This window comes from Lepisosteus platostomus, chromosome 7 (assembly GCF_059453375.1).
Source record: "Lepisosteus platostomus isolate fLepPlt1 chromosome 7, fLepPlt1.hap1, whole genome shotgun sequence".
NCBI lineage: Eukaryota > Metazoa > Chordata > Actinopteri > Semionotiformes > Lepisosteidae > Lepisosteus > Lepisosteus platostomus.
The window spans coordinates 40727887-40754230 of NC_142617.1; the positions used below are offsets into that span (position 1 = coordinate 40727887).

The 26344-nt window shown below is 41.9% G+C and overlaps 1 protein-coding gene across 3 annotated transcripts; it reads left to right on the plus strand.

Moving 5' to 3' along the window:
* Positions 1 to 4059: 4059 nt before the first annotated feature.
* Positions 4060 to 23367, plus strand: slc45a3 (solute carrier family 45 member 3). Of its 3 annotated transcripts, XM_088640345.1 has the most exons (6): positions 4060 to 4933; positions 9994 to 10067; positions 14918 to 15373; positions 16158 to 16958; positions 18866 to 19131; positions 19381 to 23367. In XM_088640345.1, exons 3-6 carry the CDS (start codon positions 15205 to 15207, stop codon positions 19813 to 19815), a joined length of 1671 nt encoding a protein of 556 aa, XP_088496471.1. In that variant the 5' UTR covers positions 4060 to 4933; positions 9994 to 10067; positions 14918 to 15204; the 3' UTR covers positions 19816 to 23367. The 3 variants fall into 3 exon arrangements, with proteins under 3 accessions (XP_088496471.1, XP_088496472.1, XP_088496473.1); XM_088640346.1 differs by lacking the exon at positions 9994 to 10067; XM_088640347.1 differs by lacking the exons at positions 4060 to 4933; positions 9994 to 10067 and adding an exon at positions 10091 to 13104.
* Positions 23368 to 26344: the final 2977 nt, after the last annotated feature.

A 26344-nucleotide genomic window follows, 5' to 3' on the forward strand; every position in this document is an offset into this window, starting at 1 on the left:
AGTGGGAGAGAGAAGGATGTGTACTATTTCTCTAACTTTAATTAGTCCTTTTTTATTAAATAGATTAAGGATTTTCTCAACTTGAAAGTGACAATCTTCTGCTGTAATGGAAATTGATTGCATCCGGCTCCATAATCCCCTGTTATACTGCTCTACAGTCACTAGGTGTCTCCATAAAGGTTTCCATGGCATTACAGTGATTGCTGAAGTTTCCACAGTCATCAAGCCTCATCTTCAATCTCACTGTGAGGAGTGAAATATATTTTTTAAAAATCCTTGCAGGAGTTAAAAGCTAACACGCAATTAGATAACTTAGCATTATTTTAAAACCAGTAAGTAACTTACAGTAACCAGTAAGTAATGTTCTTGAAGAGAGATGTTTCTCCCATACAGTATATCATTATCCATTTTTGGTTCTCAGTAGTCCTTTGTATAGAAGGTGTGAACATTACGTGCAGAAATGTCATTCTTATGAGCATGCACATATGAAAAGAGGGATGTAAGGATGGTTTCTTGTGATCTTAATATGCTTAATGTATGGTCTTTGACAAATGCCACATCTTGAGCAAACATAGTACAAAACCTTCTTTTCAAGCAGTACTTTGTTTTTATTATTCTCTACACACCCATTCTTGATCTGCCAGTTCTTTCTGTAGGCCTCAGAGTCAGCTCTCACTGAGGATGCCTGTACCTGCATGGGGAGAATGAAGAGAGACCGACAGACTCCTCCAAACTGCCCCTGCGTCCATCAGCATCATCCATCTTTCGGCACATTACAATGGCCACACGTGGCATCACTATGAGCCCACACAGCTGGCAGCTGGGGATTTGCAGGAGTCACTGTTTTGCTGGAAGAGCTCAGGTCAAAGCCAGTCAATTCCCCACTACCTCTGGTATTATTCTGCCAAGAAAACTCAGAGGTTTCCAAAGGTAATGTTTGGTAAATAGTTTAATTCATTGGAAACTCTGCATTTAGTTTATCTGTGCACAAATGGAAACAAAATTTTTGAAAAAGCCTAGCAAACGCATTGGGAGAGCTTGTTTCTCTGCGGGTTCTTATCTATTCGTGGCTTGCCTCTGATTGTTAGGACCAATATGAATAGACATCAATCAATATAGTTCAGATGTGTAGCTGCGTCAGCATGCATAGGCTGCAAAGGAACAAATAATAGGTTTGTTCCACGCTGAAAAAAGAAAGAAGACACAGCTGAAACGTTGTGTCTTCTTTCTTCTCTTTTCATTGTGGAATAAACCTATTGTTTCTTATTAATCAATATACTGTAGCCAGTCTTTGCCAACATGAGGAAACCATTTAACAAAGTTTGTTATTCCATTAATTTCTTGATTTTCTGAAAATCGATGACTGATGCCACAAGCATTCGCTAAAGCCAGAATATTGGGAAGACAACTCTAAAAGCCATCCTCCTGATTATTTCAGTTTTAGGTATCTGCAGACTTCAGTGGAATGGTAAAGATTTCGAATTATGATGTTCTCCTTCCCCTCCTTTGCTCCACAGACTTTAAGGGAAGATGTTGTGGCAGTTGCTAGTCCAGGTAGACAGCTGCCTCCACCAAAATGATATAATTGGATATGCTCCACACTTCCTATGAATTTCCATTGAGGAAGGATCCTAATTTATGAGAGCAGCCACTTAGCCTCTATTTTCGGAATTAGGATCACTCCCAAAAGGAGTTTCTCCATTCCAACTCAATTCTGAAATTGGAATGGGAATATGTAAAACTTTTTACATGACCGGAATTGGACAAAGGGCTTTTAATATAAGATGGCACCCTTTCTAGTTACATGATATATGGTTCAGTGCCTCTATTTCTTATAGGCACTGAACTATATTACAAGACTATAGATGGAGGCAACTGTATATAACGTACCTGAGCATGTGACAGACCGTTCTACGGTTGAACAGCACTGCTGGCTCCCTGGGAATGAACTGGCATTCAATTTTGATATGAGCATAGCAACAGAAGGCTCTTAATTATCAAATTTTTAACCCTGAAGTTCATTTGCTGAAAGTATAATTTTCCAAAAATACCACATTTGCCAATGAAGAATATTATTCTTACCTGTGCTTCCCTGGTCACTGTTTTTTTTTTCTCTGATTCTGCTTATATGGATTTTTTAGTTTGTGTATTGTAATCTTGTACAATACTACTCTTATGCAGTGATGTCTTGGGAGGAACAGTTGCTACACAAGGAATAAAGGAATGACCTTCTGTCTGGTCAAGAAAAAGCAGGACACATCTGCCAGGCAGCATGGTAAGGACAGCTGTAAAGATTTTCTACAGTGACCACGTGTGACTTGTAAGTATGGTTTCACACCCATATTTGACTCTGAAGGAGGAGCAAGGCTTGAAGTAAGGAATATCAGGTATCATTGTTTATGCACAGTTACGTATGTTAACCATACCCCTCAGGATTGTTGTAGCCTAGCCTGTTTTTCTGTCGTTTCCAAGCAACTTGGGGAGGATATTGTTCCTGAAAAAAAAAGCTGTTTGACAGCCAAAAAAAACAGTTCAACTGAAGAAGAAAAAAAAAGGAAAAAGGCAGGTAGACCATACCCTCTTTGTCAACATCAAGCCAGTAGACTGTGTGTGTGTGTGTGTGCCTGTGACTCTCACTTCTCTGCACGTGTGTAGGGAAATTTCCATTTCACTGTGAGTTACGGCAGCTCTGCTTCATGCCCTGCAGTTTTGTGTGGCCTGGTCTTGCCGACTTCACTTGAGATGATTGCTTTGAAAGGCACTATATAAAATAAACTTTATCGTTAGGTAACAATAGGGAAGGACTGAAAGAATCTGATAATAGCCACTGACCTTATCCAGATTCTTTACTCCATAGTGATTGCGAAAGATCAATAGGTGTTCTGGAACAGTAGTCTCCTATTCTCCTTCTGTCCAGAAGTTGGGATGAAGCTCAATCAAAAATGTCTCTCTTCCTAGAGCATGACACCTCACCCAGAACTATGGAGTTTTAGAGGCACAACACAGGATCAGCGAATCCTTTAATGACAGCGTACTATAATGATAGCAGTAGAGTTCCATCTTTGTTTCATCCTTCCATCTGGCCTTATCAGGAAGTCACTTATTCTGTCAGAGTTGTGATGGCAGGACCCTTTCCCAGAAGCAGAGAGCACAAGGTGAGATTACACCCAGGATAAGAATCCAGTTTGTAAGAACATAACAAAGATAACAAATGAGAGGAGGCCATTGGGCCCATCTAGCCCATTCAGTAGTTAGTACCCAACTGACACGACATTGCTTGAAAGGGGCACTTCTACCCTCTAGTTCGTGTTTTATTGTTGATTCTAAAGAAGTCTGCTGGGTTGACTTTGTGGTGCCTTTTGAGAAGTTTGAACATGTGAAGCAGATCCCCTTATAGTCTTTTCTGGTTCAAAAGCTTTAGTTCTTTCAGCTTGTAAATATTGGACATTCTTTTAGGAATTCTAGAATTTCCTTATTGGGACAATCCTAGCAGGTGCCTCAATCAGAATATCTTTAATCTGTTTTCAATACATTGTCACCTGACTCCATACCTATCCTGGCCCATTCTACTCATCCTAAACTGTGTTCCTTTCCTTTATAGCCTGATTTTCCTGAGATTTTAAACCTTTGTTTTTGATTTAATCTGTGCAGTTTAACCATATACTTCATATCATGGCTATATGGCCACACCATATTACAATCATAGTTCCCTGATGTTCTCTCACCTCTGTGGTCCCAATGACAGTTGATCTCTGCAGTACTCGCACATGGACAATACATACACTTTTATTTAACACTGGCGTGGACTCATTGCTTGTAATTGAGCAACAGATGCATGCTGTGTCTTCAAGAGATGCAATGAGAGTCTGCTCTCTAAAACCCTACAAATACACCACACCAAATAAAATAAAACAGGATGTTGTCTGGGCTACCCTTCCATAATTACAAACTCAGTGCTTTCAGATCCACTTCCAGAGTTAGTCAAGGACCTTAATCTCTCAGACCACGTGTTTCTGGAGGTTGTCTGCTCCTTCTCATTTTCATGTTGTGTCTGCATGTGTCTCAGTGAGTCTGAGGGCTCGTCAGTGTGTGTATATGTCATATATTTGCTAGTGTCCAGTCCGGGAGACGCGCTACAGCCGGGTCCGTTATAGCTCGTTGTACTGGGTAGTATTGCTGTGGGCGGTGGGGTTGTTCTAAGCCAGAAGGCGAATTAAACAGTGAGCTGTCGAACCGTACTGGCCTCAGCTCTTCCTCTGTGTCACTTAAAAACTGTTATTACTTTCCTTTCTGGGACACCGGGCTCCCACAAAATTATAGTCTGAGGAGTCTGATTTCCCGTCGAGACGAAAAAAAGAAGTCCTGGCGGTCTGTCTTCAAAAGAGATCGGCATATTTACCATGTGGAGTCGCGACAAGACACGGTTTGACCTCTTTTGTCCACTTTCATCATTTGTATGGTTCTTCAAAATCATGAAACCACATCCACTCTAAGACATTGTACCTGCAGAGGATAATGCTAGGAAAATGGTGCGTGTCGAATCATTTTTTTTTACCGTATCATGTAGCTGAGGGCATTTTTAAAAACACAATTTGGAAGCAAAGCTTAAAATGAGATTTTAAAAAGCCAAACGCCCTTATCGCAGAATTGGCATAAATTCGGATGTTTCGGCCAGGATACTAAATGGTGACCGGGTCGCGGCAAAATCTAAGCTTTCTGAGGAAAGTCGATTGAACTTTACAATTCTCTTCACAGTTTCTACCTCGGCAGCCCTGGATCACACACTACAGTTGCTCCTCCTCCAGAGCCGGGAGGAGCTGTGTTAAACAGTAACCTGGCACTTTTTTAAGAAGTAGCTATGTGACCAACTCTGTAAACAACGCGAACACTTGAGCCAAGTCAGGACTACAGCGACGAGGCGTGCAAGTTAAAGGTAAGCTTCGGCTATGTATGTATTTTAACGACAGCGATAACTCATATTCTGTCTTACTCATGGGACGCGCTTTTAGACAAATTAACAGGCTTCTTTATTTTTGAATAGACGACTTTGATTTTGTTTTGCACAACGAATATTACAAATGAAAATTCTTTAAAAGGGATCCTGGTACTAATTTAGGAAGCAAATATTGTAATACATCATTGGCTTCTAGCTGGGGTACAAGTATAGGACCTTTAAGACTTCTTCAAATCTTCCAAACTTTTAAAACTGAGAAAAAATATTTTTATTTTACCACTATGCTTATAGGTAATACCGTTAAAGCTATAACATATCTAGAATTTCCGTGCAATTTCATTTCGCGAGCATCTATATTTATTGGAAAAAAAAGTGAATCGCGACAATCTTTCATTTTACCTAATTCCGCCATTTAAAAAAAATTGTCATCATTCACGTTTCGTTGTACACGACGTTGTTGGAAGATAAGAAACTTTTCAGTTAACAGACTCTTTTCACCGGCACAGATGTACGAGGTTACAGTACTGAGTAACGGGGTGCAGGCGATCATCCGCAGTTACAGACCCGTAAGGCTGTCATTATACTATAATTTATAGACGAGATGTCGTACTCAGGTTCGTGTAGTAAGCACACAGTGGCGACGCGGGACCTGGACCACCTGTGTCATTTCTAATTCCCTATTCCCTTGGAAGTACTGTATGCATCCCCCAATTAGATACGACACCCTTTAGGGGGGTACTGGATTGGATACGACACCAGTTCTCGCAGTGAAGTCTAAGCGTGCGCCCTGTCGAAGTATGGTTAACTGCCACATCACAGACGACAGGAAAAACATACTCGTACTGCTCATCAATTACCGCTGACGTTCACAAATGTGAGAACTCTTTCAGCGTCGGCCTGACAGGATGTTTATAAACACTGAATTTTAAATAAAAAAGTACGCAGTTGAAGTTCACAAGAAAACTGAGTTCAGAACTATCAAAAACATAAGCTATAGATGATTCACCGGTAAAAATAAAATATGCGTAACAGACGCACTTGTCCAGGGTGACACATAACATAGCATGAATACATTCAAAATATATACGGGGAAAGCACTAGCTAAAGGATAATTCTCAGCACTTTTCAAGTTCCTCTTTTTGGCTGAGTAAATATTCAGAGCTAAACTATTTTAGTTTTTTGATAATCTGGCTGTACATTTAACCCGTGATACCGCGAAGCGGAAAATGCGCAGTTCTGTTTTCAGTCGAGGTGCGAAAATGTGTGCTTTCAGTCTGCTGACTGTATTTCGGTACTTTATTCAAAAGGTTTCAAGTTGCATTTTTTTTAATACCGGCAAAAGGTAACGGGAACACAAACGGCATTTTAGGTGACTAGTGACTGATTTTGATCCCGGGTCCCCTCTTAATAAATAACAGAAAATCTATTTACATTACATTAAATTTAAAGAATAATCATTCTATGAGACGTCCACTGTACTTCATATGTAGAAGGGAGCCATATAGTTAATCGTCTCTGCACTAGGTGACAGCTGTTGTTCCCAGTAATTAGATGCCACCTTAATCCTATCGTTTATATTTATCAGTGTTTTACCTGTTCAACCAGTGGAAATTGCTTCTTTCCTCCAAAAGGAAGCGCTCTGTCACACGTCGCCATGGTTACGCAGTATCAGCAGCTGTTGTGTCCGGATATGATTCCCATTATTCTCGTGTTTTATCAGGGCTAGAGTGGCCGTCAGCAATCACACAGTAACAGATGGGGACTGATTGATTGGCAGGTTGTGAGTAAACAATCACGCGGTGCACTTTGAAACTCAGAGGATATCACAGATGGACTCTCTCTGATTCGATTAATATAGTTACTCAAGGGGCACTCTTTATGCCAGTTGTCGTGGTAAACACAGAAGAAATTATATTGACAAACAAGAAAATACAGGTAAACATGTATCCTTGGTTATATATGCTAGCACTTTATAACTTTTATGTCCTACCTGCTGCCCTGCGTTGGATTGTATGCTCATTCCTGAAGGAGGCGAAGTTTTTAATGTTCCTCTCAACCTTGTACAAAGAAGGCCTGGTGACTAGTGGACGTCCTGTTGTCCACTTGATCCTGGTATTGCTGTCACTTAGAGAATGCTCAAGAGCATTATCTCAGAGCCGTGGGCACACTTAAGGAGTGAGCTCAGCTCAGACTGTCACACCGTGGCCTGCCTCTCCAGATCTCTAGAGTGCAGACGATCCTGTGGACTCCCAGCCAAAATGGACAGGGACACAGGAGACTGTTATCACTGTTCATCATGATCAGCCAGTTGTGATCAAGTCACCAATCAGAAATTAACCATGACTGATCTTTGGATTTTATGTTTAAGGACACACTTGATGAATACCCACATTTTATGAAGATGTGTGAAGTTCATTTTATCAAGGAGGCATTTGAGTGCTTGTAGATTTTTGCCGATGGCAGTGCAGTAAAGCCAAATACAGTTAGAAGGTTGCTGGTATATCTATTTTTGGAGCAGGTACATTATTTTTTATGTTACATAAGGTAACCATATGCACTCCACACAAAAGGATCCCCAGCCTGAAATGAGCCCAGGGCCCATAAGCTGTGAGGCCTCAGTGCTACATGCTATAATACCATGACACCCAATATTTAGTGATCAGGCAATATTTAATGTATTTGCTTTCACACATGCAGTATTTCACAATGCTACCTTTGTGTGCTTGATTGAGCTACCAGTTATCCTCCTGTAAGGATACACTAGCGGTTGTTCCAGCTATACCCAATGTCTTTAATTCAATCTTGGTGCAGAAGCTCTGAGCAGCTGCAGCTATGACACTCGGTTGTGAGTATTTACCATTTGTTAGCAGTGAGGGAATGCACAACCTAAGCTTTTCATACAGTAAAAAGTAAAACACAGAATATTAAGTGTGGGAGATTATCAGGATGTGATCACAGAGGATAGATTGTTCAACGGTTAGGGAAAAGATCTCATCAGAAAGAAAAAAAAAGTCCTGGCTCTTTCAGAAACATTTGTTAATCAGACTTCCTTGTGCCTGGTGTGGAAACCTAAAATGTTGTTATAAGAGACTCTGTAACAGAAGCAGCTGAAGCTCAATTTATTCTATAGACTCTACTCTGTACTTAAATGGAGTTGAATACAATTAGTTTTTGTTCATGTGATTCATTATTTGGTTGTGTATTAGAGCTTCTGCCCAGAAGATTTCAACCAGCAGCCATATCACCCTGCAACTCACAACTGGCAGCCCACTGAAGCTCAGCAGGTGTGAGCCTGGTCAGTACCTGGATGGAAACCTCCTGGGAAAAACTAAGGTTGCTGCTGGAAGAGGTGTTAGTGGGGCCAGCAGGGGGCGCTCACCCTGCGGTCTCTGTGGGTCCTAATGCCCCAGTAAAGTGACTGGAACACTATACTGTAAACAGGCGGCGTCATTAAAAATCCCAGGGTGTAACCCTGGCATCCTGGCCAAATTTCCCATTGGCCCTTACCAATCATGGCCTCTTAATAATTGGGTTCATTACTCTGCTCTCCTCCCCACTGATAGCTGGTGTGTGGTGAGTGTTCTGGCGCACTATGGCTGCTGTCGCATCATCCAGGTGGATGCTGCACATTGGTGGTGGTGGAGGGGAGTCCCCATTACCTGTAAAGCGCTTTGAGTGGAGTGTCCAGAAAAGCGCTATTTAAGTGTAAGCAATTATTATTATTATTATTATTATTATTATTATTATTATTATAAAAGACTCCTGTTATGTTCAGAGTCCTACATATCTCAGCCTCTAAGCCTTTATCCTGGTAACACCACTGTTAGCAAACTAGCATGGTTTTATATCATGCATTCATGCATTGCAAGGCAGTACAATGCTGGTACTTTGCTGGTGAGAATATGATAATCTCTTTTTCCCCTGATATTGATCTTCTTTAATTTTAGAACATCCTTGCACAGATCTGTTACAATGAACCTCAAAGGTTTCTGATATATGAAATAATTTAGGATAAGAATTGTACCTGTAAAATCCATAGTGCCTTTCTGTCTAAGTATGGGGAAACAAATCTTCATTAAAATAAAGATGTTTATTAATTCTATTTGCAAGTTGCTTGAGGATGTTTTTAATTTGTTTTGGTTATGGATTCAGATGTTAGTGGTTGTTTTTACACTTTTTTTATCTCTGTATAAACCTGTATAGCACTACAGTCAATGACGCATCCCCCCTGAAAATACTGTATTTAATTTTGTAGTGGTTCAGATTTGACTTGAATGTTTGGGGTCAGAGAAAAAGTAAACAAGTTTAAGGTGCTCCCAGTCTCTTAAACACACTAGAGTGACCCTTACAATATGAGTCAGCTTCCCCCATGTTCCACAGTTTTAATTCAAATATGTCTGTTGTAGATATCTCATTTAAAATACTTCCAGAGAATTGCAGGACTTTTTTGGGGTTTAAGTTTTAGCTCCTGTTTCAGTCTGTGGCTTAGGCACATCTTCAGATGAGGAAATTGATTAAGATCTGCTTAACAGTACAAGCTGCTATAGGTATTTTTGAAAATGAACGTCTTTTATCTAGTTTATCTTTATTACTGCACTGTGTTATATTAAATACATCATTGCACTGGATGAGCAAGAACTATCAACATGTACCTGATGCTTAAAATAATCTATGCATGTGAAGCATCTCACTCAGTTATCCTGTCATGCTCTTTGGTAAATCCTCTGGAAATGAAAATGCCACATGCCATACTACACTACTATTTGAATAGATAGATAATAGAGTATAGATCTGTTTGTTCAGCACACCATCCCACTTAACTGTATAAGGGGAGGGGTTCAGCTCAGGGAATGTTGAAATACCAGTTCCTGATCCAAGGTGATCTGCAGAGCTGGCTGCCCATTGGTTCCTGTGATCTATTGCCACACCCCCCTCTTGCCCAGGTGCTTCTGAACCTGCCCCCTTAGCAGGAGTGGTGAGAGGCACCTTCTTTTGCCTCTGTCCCTGGGAACTCATTCACTAATTGTTATCCGCCGCAGCCGCGATCCCCAGAGAGCAAGGAGACGGGATTACCCTCCGACATTGGAGGAGGAATCCAAAGGATCCTGGAAAGGTAGGAAAAGTCTTTTATCTGTACAAGACAGGACATCCAGCAAGGCACATAAAACAAACAAAAGATGTGAAAGAAAACACAAAAGAGGCAGGCAAGAAACATCCTCCAAGTTCAACGTCCAGATTCTGTGTGGATCTGGGAAAAGAGGCAACAGCTGGGCCTCCTCACACTCATTTGAAGCTACATCAGAGACCCCTGTTGCATTTTGAGACTTGTTCTGACTATAAGACGTGTACAGGTCTCTTGATGTAGAAAAAAAATAATTGACTCACTGAATTGTAAGTGTGTGTACTCAAGGTGTAAGTACATCACTGGTGTAAGTAAGAGGTGTGAAGAGTGTATAAGCAAACACCACCATGTATTTACTGTACAGCCTATAGAGAAATGAACAGAAAATCTGTCTAGCATGTTCTCCGTTTCAATAGAATATACTCTCCAAAGATGTTATTCAGTAAGTTAGCGTCATAAGTATTATTTCTTAAGCTACCCTTACTTGACAGAAATCTGTGTACAAAAAACTAAGTTTTATATGAGTTGATTAAATAGAAATTCCAACTACTGCTTGCTAGGATGGGTGAAAAGTCAATTGTCATGGAAAAGGTATCAAAAACCATCAATTTCCCTTCGGGATCAAAAAAGTCTTATCTATCTATAAGTGTAGCCTACTGGTATTTTAACAATACGTCACATTGTTACTTTTTGAGTCACATTGGGGATAACAATTTATGTTTTTAAATATATGAATGAAATTTAGGGGTACTGTGAATTTGGATATTATATATTAATGTTCCAGACAAAGAATGCAGCAGACTGCAATTTTCAAAAGTGACTTTCGTTTTTATAGCTGACCTGATGATTAATTTTAATAATACTCACAGAGACCAGCGTTTCAGCATACTTGTTTGGAACTCCTGGGACTTACAGTAGGTGTTCATTTCTACAAGTCATAACATAAGTACAATGGAGTTCCTATTTTGCTTCAAGGATATATGTGCTAGATTGCACTGTAGACTTCAGGATTTAAGAAGTCAGGAACTTCCCCTGAAACACTGTTATCACCAAAAGAGGATGGAAAAGAGGACGTAGCAATGCAGAAAGATCATATGACTGCGTATTGCTTCACATTTTCTGTGTGAATCAGGCAATGGAAATGAGGAGAATGATTAGGGGTGTCTGGAAAAATATCTGCAATATCCCAACTGCACCCACCACCAGATTTAACGCTGAAGGACTTAGACATTGCTTACAATCAGAGAACGTCTACAATTAAAACCCATGGAATGCTGAAATTTCTGCCAACAAGCTAGACTACGTCACTTGTCTGCGTATCTTCTTTTGTGACTCTGACAGGCAGGTTTAGTGCTGACAAGCGTAAAACAATCTTCACCCTAATATTCGTCATTCCTTGCACACATCTTGTGACTGCTGTAGTAACAGGTCAGCACACTTTCGTCTGGCCGTTTCTACTTCCTGTTTGCCGTCTTGCATTCCAAGGTGTTGAGATTTGTCCCCCACGGTTCCTGTCTCTTCGTCTGTCTTCCCCTGAGGTGCTTGAGCGGCCTGCTTGCTCGCACAAGAAGTGACAGTGAGGTGTGTGCGGCTTTTGAAAACAGCAGGAGGCTGTTCTCTGCACAGGAGCCTTGTTGGCATGTAGGATAAAACCACTGCGCTGCATTGTGGGAGAAGATTCCCTGTGCGCCTGCCAGAATTGAAGCAATTGATGCAGTTTGAAGTTCAATTTGTGGACACAGAGCCACTCATCTGCCAGTTCTGTTATTGGGCTCCTCTGTCACGGTCACACAGGCACCAAAGTGCCACATTCATTTGTTTTTGAAAGAGATTTATTTTTTCCGAAGCCAAACCCATTTTACCTAGTTTTTGCCCCACCGCCATGGGGGTGGGCGCGACTGGAAGTGGGAACCCTTGTGCGATTGTGCCCGAGTGGCTCTTGTGACAGCAGTGAAAGTTGGATCCCCCACCGAAGTCACAGGCTTCTCTTGAGAGCCCCCTCCCTTGTACCTTTGATCTATGATAGCAACAGCCACATTCTGAAGAGAAAGGTGATTAGAGCAATTGAAAGATAGTGTTTCCAGTTCAGCGCCAACAAAAGGCTGGCTGTGCCCTTGCTGTCACATACCTAGCCCTCTTCTTGGCTTCTTTCATCATCGAGGGGCTGCTTTGCATGGGTGACAGCAACTTCAAATACTGGCTATCAGCTTTAGTAACAAAAGTCTGTCGGCTCTACTGTCTGTAAACTCGTGTGAAAAGGCTGGAAATAAGGTGCAGACATTATAATAATAAGCTGATGTGTATAAAAGTACACATCAGCTTAATAGGCACAACTGTTTTGCCTTATATTTTAGGATTTTTAAACTATAGATTTTGTATTTTGGCATTTAATGCATGTGCTGTGTATATTTCTGAATATTAAATACACCCGGCATATTTTAAATATGTCTTTGGCAGTAGTGTGTCAAACTTGCAATTTCTTGTTGCCCGACGTCATAATGAGCAGAGTGAAAACAGTTGGTGCAAAAATGTCTTCTACAGAGTCTTGCATGTAGTTCTTTCACATGGGTCTGCAATTGCAAAACTGGCCTCAAGAATTCTTAAAAGGATTCAAGCTGCTCAGAGTCTGCTGAGTCATAATTACCTGGTTTCAAGTGGGTGTCATTCCGTGTGCAAGATGAGAAAGTCTACAGAAAGCAGACAAGAGTCTTTGGTTTCACTTAATTTTCTTTAGTCAGGCCTGACAGTTGTTCAACTTGAAAATGTTACCAGGCAGGGCAGGAGACTGACTGCTGAAGATGCTATGACTCATGGTGTGGTAGCTTTGAGCTGCTGCTTCTGTGTCCCTAATATGTTTCACAGTTTCTGAATTATTGAAAGGAGCTGTCATGTGACAGAACCTCTGCACTCACAGAGATGTAGGACAAGCAGTCAACTTCCGTCTCTGAACAGCTTGATCGTCCACTGTTCCGCTCCTCCCTCAATGAAGCTTCACGGCTTTTGATGTCATGATGTTCCTGCGAAAGAGGTACTGAATACGTGTCTCATGGGAAATCTGGATTTCAGTAGCCTTTCGATTGCTGTGTGAATCTACAGTGAAGATATCTGGTAATTTCCATCCACGACATTGTCGTTTCGGTTCAGAGTGTGGAACATTCCCAAATCTGGGCTCTACAGGGTACAAGCAATGGTGCTGTCATGCTTCAAATCTGTAAGATGACTGTCCTAAGTCTTTCAGAGATCCTCAGTCATTTGGAATTTTTCCTTTAATTTTTTACTTGTATTAATGATGTGTAAATATACCTAGGTGTTAATGCTTTGGACATACAGCATTGTTTTGCATAAAAAAGTGATTTGTTTCATCTAGCTTTTGAAATTTAAATACCTTAGTCTAACTGACTTGCTTTTATTACTAGAGTGTCTTGAGATCATTCTTACAGAGTGCTGCAGAAAATTGTACCTGTTGTAGTTGTAAAATGACAAGTTCTCAGGATTCAAGATCCTTTTTTTGCATACATGTTGTGAATGGATATTTGTATTCGCCTTCTCAGGGGGATGGGTGGGAGAATATGGTTTGTGCCCAGTGCTGCTGGGCTGGAGGTCAACACAGAAGCAGCTTCTTATAAATGAGTGTTTGGTGCAGCGAGACTTTTGGCAGCTGCCCTGAAAACCTTTTGCTGTGAAGCAAAATTACTCAGTTCCCTTTTGCACTTTCAAGCCTCTGCGGTGCTAGAAGAAAAAAAATTAATTTCCTAAAATTTAGACAAGTTCTATCCATAGGCTGTGAGCAAGGCCCTGTGTGGGCACAACGGTTTCAGTGCAAGAAAAGCTGAAGGAGATAAGTGGGCCTTTGTGTACTGATCCTACACAGCCGCAACCCAGTGTCCGGATTGTCTAGACATGACATTGACTTTGAGGAGCTCTTCCACTGGGCTCAGCTGCTGAGTAAAGACATAAGGGAAAGCAGTAGTATCTGCTCAGGGTGTCTTTCACAGTTTTATGTGATTTTCATGACGTTTTGATAGCACATATAACAAATCATCTTTATATTAACCTCAAAAGGTATAAACGGGGACTTTATACTGTGACCTTCAACCATGGAAACTCTCCCTGTGCAATGAAGATTTGTTGCACTAGGGAAACTTTCAGAAAGGTCAGGTTTTTATTAGGCCTCTTTCCTGACAAGCTCAAACACTTCAGGGTGACAACTAAAATAGAAGGGGTAAAGGCAGAGTAGAGCACAAAGGCAGCACATTCTTCATAATTTTGATCTTAATCTTTTCTGGAATATTGGCAGAATATGCTTTCAAAATTCCTTAATCATAAATATGGCAGGGAGCGCAGTATTCATTTTTTAAAAGTCCTGTTATTACTATTACTACGAAAACAACAACAGTAAGATTTCCATGCTTTATACAGTGCTTTTCATCCCAAAGGATTGCAAAGAGCTTCACATAATGATGAATGACTTCCTCAGAAGTGTATGGAGAGCACAGACAGGATGTTCTTCTGAAATTCCACTGGCTATTTGGAACTGATTACCCATGTTCTAGCCTGCTGTGTCAGCGTGTCACCAAGAACTGAAACTGGAGCTTGCGTTGGCTGGTAGACAGGCTCTCCTTATGTCTTTCATAGACAGTGACAGGGTGTGGCCGTTGCTGCTCTTCTGCTTTTTCGGGGGGGGAACTTGAAAAAATGAGTGAAACGTACCGCCAAAAATGACATCCTTTTTTTTTTCCTTTTTGCAAAAGAACCTTCTCATCATTCCAAATGAATCTCTGCCAATTGTATTGCTCTGATTTAATTTTCATAATGCTTTATTTTGCCTTGTTTTGCTTTAGGCCACCTGCTTCTGGGATGAAAACAACCCGCAGAGCCAGAAAAATGACAATGTGAAGACTGCTGGGAAGGATAACCTGGTTCCTGAAGGCAACAATCAGCGATGGGCTTCCCAGCATGCTATGCAGGTGGCCCGCACTAGACAGGACTTGATGGATCGAGACACTTTGGTGGGGGAAATAAAGAAAATGGGAAATAAGTATCGCAGGTTGACAAGTCATTATCGCCTGGGGCTGCTGAAACTCACCACAAGGACTACTGACTGGGTGCCCGTGAGTGGTGCAGAGAGATGGCTGTGAAGCTGACATCTGTGGTCATGCGGAGCCGAATGGTTCAGCTGCTCCTGGTCAACGCGCTGGCCTGCGGGCTGGAGATCTGCATGGCGGCAGGGACCACCTATGTACCCCCACTCCTGCTGGAGGCCGGGGTTGAGGAGCGGTTCATGACCATGGTCCTAGGTGAGCTTGGGGGGGGGGGTGGTTCTGATTGAGCAAGAACAGGCCCTCAGCATGGTTTGCTTCAGGTTTGCAGTTCTTGATGTCCCATTGTTGAGCTCAGTTTGGAGTCAAAAGGGAGGCACAATGTGTGGATGTTGTGTACAGTGTAGCACCTAATGGAAGAGGTTTTCCCCTTTCATTGGGGCCTGGAAGCCTGAAGCCCGGGTGAGTTTAATATCCCCTTCAGGTATAAACAGCTCTTGGTCAGGTGGAAGTCAAGGTTTGCCTAGACTATGTCATCTATTTTTCATGGCCAAAAGGAAGATGGAGAGACCTAGAAGACCAGGGCAGTTTCTGGACCCTAGGGTCTGGAGTAGGACACCCCCTTCCGTAAGGTTTTAAAGGGGAAGAAACTGCTTTACCCTGCCCCTGCCCTACCCATTTAATTAATTAACTTACAGAGTAGACAGCTTGCCTACAGAGGTAAAGGAGTACGAAAGAGATTTAACTCCTGCATTCTTCTCTGTTGCAGAAACAAAGAGAAAAGTGTGAAAAGTGTAATACAAAAGAACAGACCGCTTAGCTTCTGGCAGTCTGCATTTTATTGCATTTTGATGGAAAAGCACAAGGTTCTTGAATAATATGGATTGCCCTTCTCCTGTTAGGGATAAATGTGAATTGCATATGAATCCAGAAATGTTTCAGTGTGGAACTGAAGTAAAGCTTGGAGAAAAACTTAGAGAAAGTATTGTACAGGAGCCCAGGCAAACAAATTTCCTTCTCCATTGTTTCTTTGCATTGGCAGGACTGGGTCCTGTGCTAGGGCTCGTGTTCATGCCACTGATTGGCTCAGCCAGTGACCAATGGACGGGGCGCTATGGCCGAAGACGGCCATTTATCTGGGCCCTGTGCCTGGGGGTCCTGGTCAGCCTGATCTTCATCCCCCAAGCGTCGCGGCTGGCCAGCCTCCTGTCCCTGCACAGCCGGGGCCTGGAGGTGGGGCTCCTGATCGTGGGGATCGGCCTACTGGAGTTCTGTGGCCAGGTCTGCTTCACGCCCCTTGAGGCCCTGGTCTCCGACCTCTTTCCGGAGGAGGAGGAGAACCGGCGGGCCTTCTCGGTCTACTCGCTCATGATCAGCCTGGGCGGCTGTATCGGGTACCTCCTGCCAGCCATCAACTGGAACGCGGGGCCCTTGGCATCGTACCTGGACGGGCAGGAGGTCTTCACCTTCACCCTGCTCACACCCATCTTCCTTGCCTGTGTGCTGGGCACCATCTTCATCTCAGAGGACGTTTTCCATGGCGAAGCTTCAGTCAGGGAAGGGAGCCCTGCCCGGCGTTGCTGCTACAGCCCCTGGCTGCCCCTCTTTCGCCCCCACCACCTGACGTCTGTCCTGGGGGGCTGCTGCACCCTGCTGCCCCGGCTGTACCGGCTGTGCCAGCGAGTGCCCAGTGTCATCAAGCGGCTCTTTGTGGCTGAGCTGTGCAGCTGGATGGCACTCATGACCTTCATCCTCTTCTACACGGACTTCGTCGGCGAGGGGATCTACAAGGGGGTGCCCAGCGCCCAGCCTGGCAGTGCGGAGAGGCTGCGCTATGACGAAGGTAAGGTTAGCTCCTGCCTCCTCGGGGTCTGCTAGTGTGTGGCCCAGGGGGGCAATGCAATTAGTAGATTGCAGAGAAATAGGACAGTGCAGCAGTCAACAGGTTAGAGGCTGAGATATGTAGGACTCTGAACATAACAGGAGTCTTTTATAATAATAATAATAATAATAATTGCTTACACTTATATAGCGCTTTTCTGGACACTCCACTCAAAGTGCTTTACAGGTAATGGGACTCCCCTCCACCACCACCAATGTGCAGCCCCACCTGGATGATTTGATGGCAGCCATAGTGCACCAGAACGCTCACCACACATCAGCTATCAGTGGGGAGGAGAGCAGAGTAATGAACCCAATTATTAGGAGGCCATGATTGGTAAGGGCCAATGGGAAATTTGGCCAGGATGCCGGGGTTACACCCCTACTCTTTTCGAGAAACCCCCTGGGATTTTTAATGACCACAGAGAGTCAGGACCTCGGTTTTATGTCTCATCCGAAGGACGCCGCCTGTTTACAGTATAGTGTCCCAGTCACTTTACTGGGGCATTAGGACCCACAGAGACCGCAGGGTGAGCGCCCCCTGCTGGCCCCACTAACACCTCTTCCAGCAGCAACCTTAGTTTTTCCCAGGAGGTCTCCATCCAGGTACTGACCAGGCTCACACCTGCTGAGCTTCAGTGGGCTGCCAGTTGTGAGTTGCAGGGTGATATGGCTGCTGGTTGAAATCTTCTGGGCAGAAGCTCTAATACACAACCAAATAATGAATCACATGCAGCTGTTCAGAGCTTCTGCACCAAGATTGAATTAAAGACATTGGGTATAGCTGGAACAACCCCTAGTGTATCCTTACAGGAGGATAACTGGTAGCTCAATCAAGCACACAAAGGTAGCATTGTGAAATACTGCATGTATGAAAGCAAATACATTAAATATTGCCTGATCACTAAATAATGGGTGTCATGGTATTATAGCATGTAGCACTGAGGCCTCACAGCTTATGGGCCCTGGGCTCATTTCAGGCTGGGGATCCTTTTGTGTGGAGTGCATATGGTTACCTTATGTAACATAAAAAATAATGTACCTGCTCCAAAAATAGATATACCAGCAACCTTCTAACTGTATTTGGCTTTACTGCACTGCCATCGGCAAAAATCTACAAGCACTCAAATGCCTCCTTGATAAAATGAACTTCACACATCTTCATAAAATGTGGGTATTCATCAAGTGTGTCCTTAAACATAAAATCCAAAGATCAGTCATGGTTAATTTCTGATTGGTGACTTGATCACAACTGGCTGATCATGATGAACAGTGATAACAGTCTCCTGTGTCCCTGTCCATTTTGGCTGGGAGTCCACAGGATCGTCTGCACTCTAGAGATCTGGAGAGGCAGGCCAGGGTGTGACAGTCTGAGCTGAGCTCATTCCTTAAGTGTGCCCACGGCTCTGAGATAATGCTCTTGAGCATTCTCTAAGTGACAGCAATACCAGGATCAAGTGGACAACAGGACGTCCACTAGTTACCAGGCCTTCTTTGTACAAGGTTGAGAGGAATATTAAAAACTTTGCCTCCTTCAGGACCTGACTATTTCATCATTAAAGATCCCAGAGCCCCGTACGTAAGGCCAGAGACTAAAAAGCTCCACCCCTTATAAAGCACTTTGGGATTAAGAGAGCTATTTAACGCTATTAGTTATTAATTATTATATTAGGCACTGCACAATTGCAAATTGCACAAGAACACTTGAAGAACCACAGCCAAAGTTTCTGCCTGCAATCATTTCGCAGACATGGCTTGACAAGAAGTCGGGAGTTTCAGAACTGATCAGCAGCGGCCTGATTTTGGGGCGTCACGCTTTAACATGTCCTCAGCAGCCTGCCACCGCTTCTGTGCCCGTGTGTGTTGCAGGCGTGCGAATGGGCAGCCTGGGGCTGTTCCTGCAGTGTGCCACCTCCACGGTCTGCTCCTTGTTCATGGGCAAGCTGGTGGCCCGGCTGGGGCGGCGGGCTGTCTATGTGAGCAGCGTGGTGCTCCTGGTCCTGGCCACGCTGGCCACGTGCCTCTCTCACAGCGTGGTCACCGTCACCGCCATGGCGGGCGTCACCGGGTACACCTTCTGCACCCTGCAGATCCTCCCCTACACCCTCACCTCCCTCTACCACACCGACAAACAGGTGAGTGTTTTCAACAGCTCTCTCCTCCGGTTATTTGCTTAGCAGACACCTTAAGAGTGACTAATATTTACTGTGGTCCTGGAGGGAAAAGTAATGCGCATGGAAGTGTGTCTCGTCATACAGGCACTGCACTATTAATCTCTAGAAAGAGCTACCAAAACACATGTGCAGTGCTTGCTACTGAGAGAGTAATGAAAACCCAATGTCTTCATAATTTTAATATAGTTCTTCGTATATTTCACTTTTCAGCTATTTTTTTCCTGGACGAAAGTAAGAGGCGTGGCAGCCCCTGAGAAAACAGAAAAGTTTGGGGTACCACTCAGCAGGCACTCTGTGACCCTGAAACCACACTACAGCAATGGCCACCCATGTGGGATGCCAGGGCTGGGGCCTTCAGAACCAGGCCTCCCTGCCTCTGCTTTTGGCCGGTATGTCTCTGTGCCTGCTGAGGCTCCCCCCTGCCCCAGCACACCGCCTCCTGCTGGTCGGGGCATGTGTTTGGACCTGGCCATCCTGGATAGTGCCTTCCTGCTCTCCCAGGTGGTGCCCTCTCTCTTCTTGGGCACCGTGGTCCAGTTCACACACTGCATCTCCGCCTACATGGGCTGTGCCTCGGCTGTTGGGTTAGTTGCTGTTTACTTCTCTACCAAAGTGATCTTCGACAGGAGTGATCTGGAGCAATGAAGGCGGCTAGCTGGAACAGGACCAGGACCATCCCTGAGCTGTGTCAACGGGCATGTAAACTGAGAAGATCGCTGCAGCAACAGCAGGGACAGAGTCACAGGGGAGTCCCCCTGAGTCACTAAGGGACACTCTCTGGGGACTTTGAACTGCTATGCAGGTTAACCTGATTTTTGGGGGTGTTTGTGAGTTTTCAAGACTGTAGCTGTTCACAATGTGAATATGTGTAAATCTAGATTTTGTATTGGAAATCTTGGAATAGAGTCAGATTGTTTTATTTATATTAAGAACATTTCTGGGGAAAGTAACATGGAATGACAGACGTGAGAAGCCCAAGGCTGGGGGAACACCCCTTATTTTGAGCAGAGCTGAAGCATCTTTCCTCTGCTACTCAGTTTATGTCAGTTTGCAGACTCTACACGCAAATCTGTGAGTGCAATGAGTGAAACTCAGGGTTCCTAATGAAGAAGTGCCTAAAGAGATTGAAATAATTTGATTATTTCTATGTGCAATGTGTTCTCAATAGGAAGAAAAAAAGAACATGGTTATACACAGTAATACAATGTCATTCCTCATTCATGTGCACATTGCTCATTCATTTTCTGAAAACCATTTAATATTCAACTTTACCATGTTAAAGCAATTAAACATCATAATGCAGGGATTGTAAAAAACACTTCTGAGAAGTGATTACCTAATAGCAATGAATACAGGTTGTGTATAAATTAGGTTAATGAAAACCGCAGCTCTGCAGGTCTCTAGCTCTCTTTAAGAACATGCAAAGAAACCAGAAATATTGCCAACTATTTGGCCCTGTAGCCCATTTGGTTGGTTGATTTGAGACTTCCCCAGGCAGTGTTTGAAGGACACCAGAGTAGGGGATTTGACAGTGAATGCAGCTGGGGAGCAATGAGGTAAAATAGAGTCAGCTGATCCAATGAATTTAGAGGTTTACAGATGTCTTTCATTGAACTAATTGCCTGACCCATTTACTGTGCTGCTTTGTTCGTGATGTTTATCAGCTAGGTTAAGTATAATCTAGGGACCGGGCAGGACTGTGACTCTTTGTTTCTACACTTGGCCTCCACCAATGATATCGACTTTTTTCAGCATTTGACTTTGTATCACCCAGGACCAGAAAAAATTCTGTCAGCAACATTTCAGTAAATAGCCTAATATCATTTTCCTGGGAGGTATTATTCTTCAGTGCTCTTTTGTGTGTGAGTGTATGTGTGTGTATATGTTAACGTATATATATGTTACAGTGTTGCTTTTTGATATGTGGACCTGAATACAGGACTTAATGACCTGTATGTGACATGCCAGACACTCCTGTCAATGCTAGTTTGTCACTAATGAAGGCTATTTATTGTTACCAAATGCACTGGACATGAATGCTCAAGGTGTAGGCTGTGTGACATGATGCTGGGGGTTATTAAAATAGAATGCACTTTGACAAACAGGTATTTTACTTTGTTACACAGCTCTGTTAGTAACCCTCTGCGCATTTTATGCAGTTACAGGCACAGGTATAGACACTCCTTCTGATGTTTAACTGTAATTGTTAGACCAAATCAGACACCTAGTAAGTAGCAGTCTGAGAATTTTATTAACTCTCTAATCTAAGACACAGGGTATGAAGAAAATGTCTGTAGAAGTTTGTAGATTTTTAGCACATATAAATACTTATGTCTGCTATTGTAATCATTAGACTGGTCAAGTACTATGATTAAAGAAGGGATATATTTAAAATCTAAAGTTAACATTTTTGAAAAAGTAAAATAAGAACTATATATTAATGTTTGTTGGTAGATGGAATTGTGTTACAAAACCACATAGGAACAAGGTATTACAGTACATGCATGAAGGACGAATGTGCATTTCAAATGTCAAATGGGATGAACAGATCATCCTGTCAAGATCACAATGTATTCAGTCTTAGTTTGCAACTTTAATTATAGGTACTTTATAACTTGGATAGTGGGAAATTGTATTTGTACTGTATATATATAAGGGTGAAAATGGGATATTTATTTTTAATTATTTTTAAGGGAATATTTCACTCAGTTTTAAGATATCTTTTCTATAAATTTCTGAGAAAATGAGTACATTATTTATTAAATACTTAATAAAATTATTGTATAGCTAAGACATCATTGAAAAGAAAGATATATATATATAAATATAAAGAGAAATTCAGTATACCTCTAAGGCATCCAAGAAAAACCTTTAACTTCAGAAGATATTTTTTATCAAATGCTTGAATTGAATGTGATGTTAGGCTGCAGGAAATGAGAAATTCTGAATTCTTAGGAAGGCAATTCTGTCATTAACCCAAAGCAGTATCTCTGACATGTTTGCTTCGGAAGTCTTTTGGCTTTGATAATGAAACAAACTGTGTGAGGTAGCATCCTTAACTGGTTAAGCCAGATATAACCAAGTCGACCTACCAGTTTTAATTATAAAGGTAATTCACTTTCTTATGAAGCACCTGTTCTGAAATGTACAGTACTGTAAGAACAAATGGGCTTTGCTGATGTTACCATGATGAGTCGTTCTGTCCTGCTTCTGCAAATCTGTGCTTCTGCTATTGAAATGGACGTCATCATCCAGCTCTTTTCTAGTGATAAATAATCTTTGTACTTGGTTTCTTGTACTTGTTTTGTTCACGTTGCTGTGAAACACAAGGATAAACGATCTAGCTAGCAGCTACATTTTCCATTGTGCAGAGAAAGCTATAATGGGACATAGATTATTTTTCTTGGGTCATAAATGAGCTGTGCATCTCTTTCTTTGTCCTTATGTGATTTAAGCTTTAAGAGCATTAAGAGACTGGATGGATCTGGATTTAGGGGAAAGGCCACATTTAAGTATAGTTCATTTGTATTTCTCAAAGAGAATTTAGATCTTGTTTTTGGACTGTTCTACTGTACATAAACTGTGCAAAATTCAACAACTGCTACAGAGCTAGGTCTTTTCCAGTTTCTCACAGAGTAACTTTGTTCATATTAAGTCAAACTTCTAACCAACCTTAGACTGCAATTGACAAAACTAGTACTTAATGGTTAAGGCTTTATTGGCCAGAAATGTATTTCTTCTATTAGATGGAAACTACTTTGAAGTACAAAGTCTGCAATTTGTGACTGGCAGTAGAGCCTTAAGTTCCAGACCTTAAGATGTAGCAAGATACAGTTCGGGTATAAAAAAGAGAAATCAAACTTTTTTAAACTTTAAAATGAGTTAATATGCATTTTGTAGTTTCTTTTTAGAGTGGGGAAATTAGAATCTGTATGTAGGTAGAAAAGTGGAGCAAATTCTGCACTGAAACAATACATTTGACGGTTGTCCTGGTGGTTTCTTCAAGCTTTGCCAAAGAACAGATTCACCCATCTGCTCCTTCTTTCTACAGAGTCAACAGGATCTGTTGGCTCTTGAACAGAAGGCATTTTCAAATAATGTATTAATGGTGTTACTTAAAAACGTCTTTCAAAGCTGCTCTGTATCAAAATGAAAATTGAAAATCAACATTAAATGATGGTTTGTTACTTAATGAAATTCTTTTTTCCTTTTCTTTTAAAAATGATTGAATACTGATAGACGATCAAGAAAGGTAATGTTGACAGCGGCCCATTCCACCGGTCATTATCATTACTCTTAAGTAAATCAATCACAGCACCTTCTAGAATTGAAGACTCCCAGTAGCTCTGAGAAAAGTATTTCTTATACTGCTGTTAGAAGCTAGACAGCCTGAACTGATGTTTTTTTCTTCCAAGAATGAGCAAATGTTCTCTGTTCTCCTTCTCCTGTGTTTTGGAAATAAATTATACTAATAAATAAAAACAGGTAAGTCTATATTTTTTACTCATTTTATTTCAGAAGATCATGTTTTAAAATCAAAAGAAAGCTCAAATTAATTCTCCCCACCTGCTATAAAAGTTCAAGCTAAAATAAATGGCCATAGCAAGAAACGGAAAGTAACTCAATTATTTTAATGTTGATTATTTAAAAAACACTCAGGGCAATGTTTCAACTACTAAAGTGTGAATCTTTTATTTTAATTAATTGTATTTAAGAACTTAATCACTCTTCTGCCCAATTAGTTCGCTTGTAAGACATACAGTACCTGACCTGAAAAGATAGTACAAAGTGCCATTGGCATTGAAGCACTTTAAACACAACAGCGTAGTTTTCTAACAAATAACCAGCAGAGGGAGCCATGGAAGCAGATTACTTACAGGGCTTATACATCGAAGTACTATGTCACCGCAGCGTTTCGCCTGATCAATTCTAATATCTAAAAACAGATGTATATCGATTTCATCTTACTAGAAATGTGTTAAGTAATGAAATGTCAAGCGTTGCATTTTTAGTTGTGTTGGTTGATAATGTGTGTTAAATCAATAATGCACAGCATGAGAGAACAACGCAACAAAAATAATGTTGATGATTGAAGACCCAGCCGGAAATCTTGTGGTCTGGCACCAGTGTGTAACTAATTTGTGTATGAAGCTTCACTCCGCATCTTTGACATCCAGGCACAGAATCAAAAGCGGGATGATCCTTTTTATTGATTACCCCTAGCAGAAGAGATGGGGTGTGGTCTGTACTGTGGTGTCATGAGTTAATTAGCGGTAAGAGACATACAGAGAACCTCCACCTCCAATCCTTCTTTGCTCAGTACCAAGCATTGAAGATATCGGCTCGCTTTCAAATACTTCAGTAGGTCAGACAGAAGAGTAGTAGCCACAATCTACAATCAAATAGCAAATGTTTGATTGTCTTTGCAAACGAATATACTGCTGTCAGGAGTGCTCTTGTCCCACTTCAAGCAGTTACCCAATGACACTGCTGGTATTTCACTTTGATGGCCACAGACTGGGCTTTTGACCTCAGTGTCTGTCTGCGCTACAGCCTAGGGCAAACAAGAAGGACATTGTTGAAATCGCTGAAGGGATTAAAGACAGTGAACAGACCAGTAAATAAGGTAAAAGTCATCCTCAGTCTGGGATGAACTAACTGTGAATGTCATTTGGGAAGCAAAACATTTCCCCTTAGTACAAATTGAGAAACCTATTGTGTTTGGTTGCTTGATAAAATGAGTGGTAGATGCGTTTGCCTGAAACCTAGCCTGTCTAGTGCTGCTGCTGGCTCTGCTAAATGTTTCAAGTAAAGGCACTGCAACTATAAACTTCACTCTTTGGGACCAGCCTGTGTCTCTGTTGGGTACCTTGAACAGTGGTCAGGCCTGCTTTGCATCACATAGATCCAGAAAGAAAATGGCCGTGGCTGGTGGAGCTCCAGCCAGGTCTCATCACATACCTGTTCTGACAAGGTGGCTGTGGTGCCTCCAGCGGAATTCCACTCTCTGACCTCTGACCCCGGTGAAGGTCAATAAGGCTCTTTCAGAGAATTCCACCCCAGGACAGCAGCTCAGTGCATGATGGGCTGGAATTCATGCAATGCCATTTTCCTGATTTTCCAGTCTCGTTACTGCTGGAGGCCTGTCTCCTGACCCAAGGGCATCTGAGAGGTCGGTCCTCTGACAATGGCCAACATTTCTCTGTTCAGTCCTCTGCACTTGACTGACAGACTGTGTAAGCCCTGACTCATTTCTCCCTTTTACACAGTGGTTTACATTCATGGGAGTGGGACACAGAGCACTGTAAATGCCAGGCAGGTTTCAGTTGTGAAGAGTGTTTGTACAGCCTGGTCAGCACTGGACAGCTTTATACTTTAAAATCTGCTTAAAGCTTTTGTGCAATGTTTGATTTGGCAGGGAGGGCTGTATGACATGCTGGTGTGAAAGTCCTTGGGCATACTGACACATGATATAGCACAACAGCTACAGCATTGCATTAAATAATTAAAGAATGGTCTACAACTGAAGTCAATGAAGCACTAATAACATTGGCAAAAGATTTCCTTAGAAAGCGCACACATTTCACCTACATTGTTTTGCTTAGTTCACAACAAAATGCCCAACAGATACTATTTGCCGCAAATGTTGAATGGATTGTTGCCTAATTTTGACTTTGACAGCACAAAAAGCACTGGATGTCTCTTTTTTGTAGAAGTACAAAACAAAAATGTGTTAAAGATTATCATCACAGAAAGTTTAGGTGTTAAGTTTGAGTGTTAATAGTCCAGGTTAAAACATTTAATAACCAATTTTATATAGAAGTATTTATTTTCTACATTTAAAAAACATCTACTATTTATTTATTTTGGGTTATGAAGATTATTGAGACATTCTGATTTGTTTTTAATCTTAGGCTTTTACGTTTTTTATTTGTTAATGGATTCATGTTATGTTAAACGTATTATGTATTGTGTATGTATTTTTATCTGCCTGCAGAGCAAATCCCAATGAAGTTAATAAAGGAAGTAACTAAGTATTCTCAGAAACACACTAATTCTGGGTAATGGTCAGATGCAGCTTGGAGACAAAACCAGACAAAATGGTTCTGAAAGGCAGTACAAAACCACTAGGGAATCATACAAACCCCACAAGCTGGAATTGAACCCATGACCA

Excerpts from the sequence above, each read along its gene's own strand:
- slc45a3 (XM_088640345.1), top strand. The coding sequence starts at position 15,205 with ATGGCTGTGAAGCTGACATCTGTGGTCATGCGGAGCCGAATGGTTCAG. Across the intron at positions 15,374-16,157 it reads GTTCATGACCATGGTCCTAG|GACTGGGTCCTGTGCTAGGG; the intron begins GTGAGCTTGGGG and ends TTGCATTGGCAG. Across the intron at positions 16,959-18,865 it reads GAGGCTGCGCTATGACGAAG|GCGTGCGAATGGGCAGCCTG; the intron begins GTAAGGTTAGCT and ends TGTGTGTTGCAG.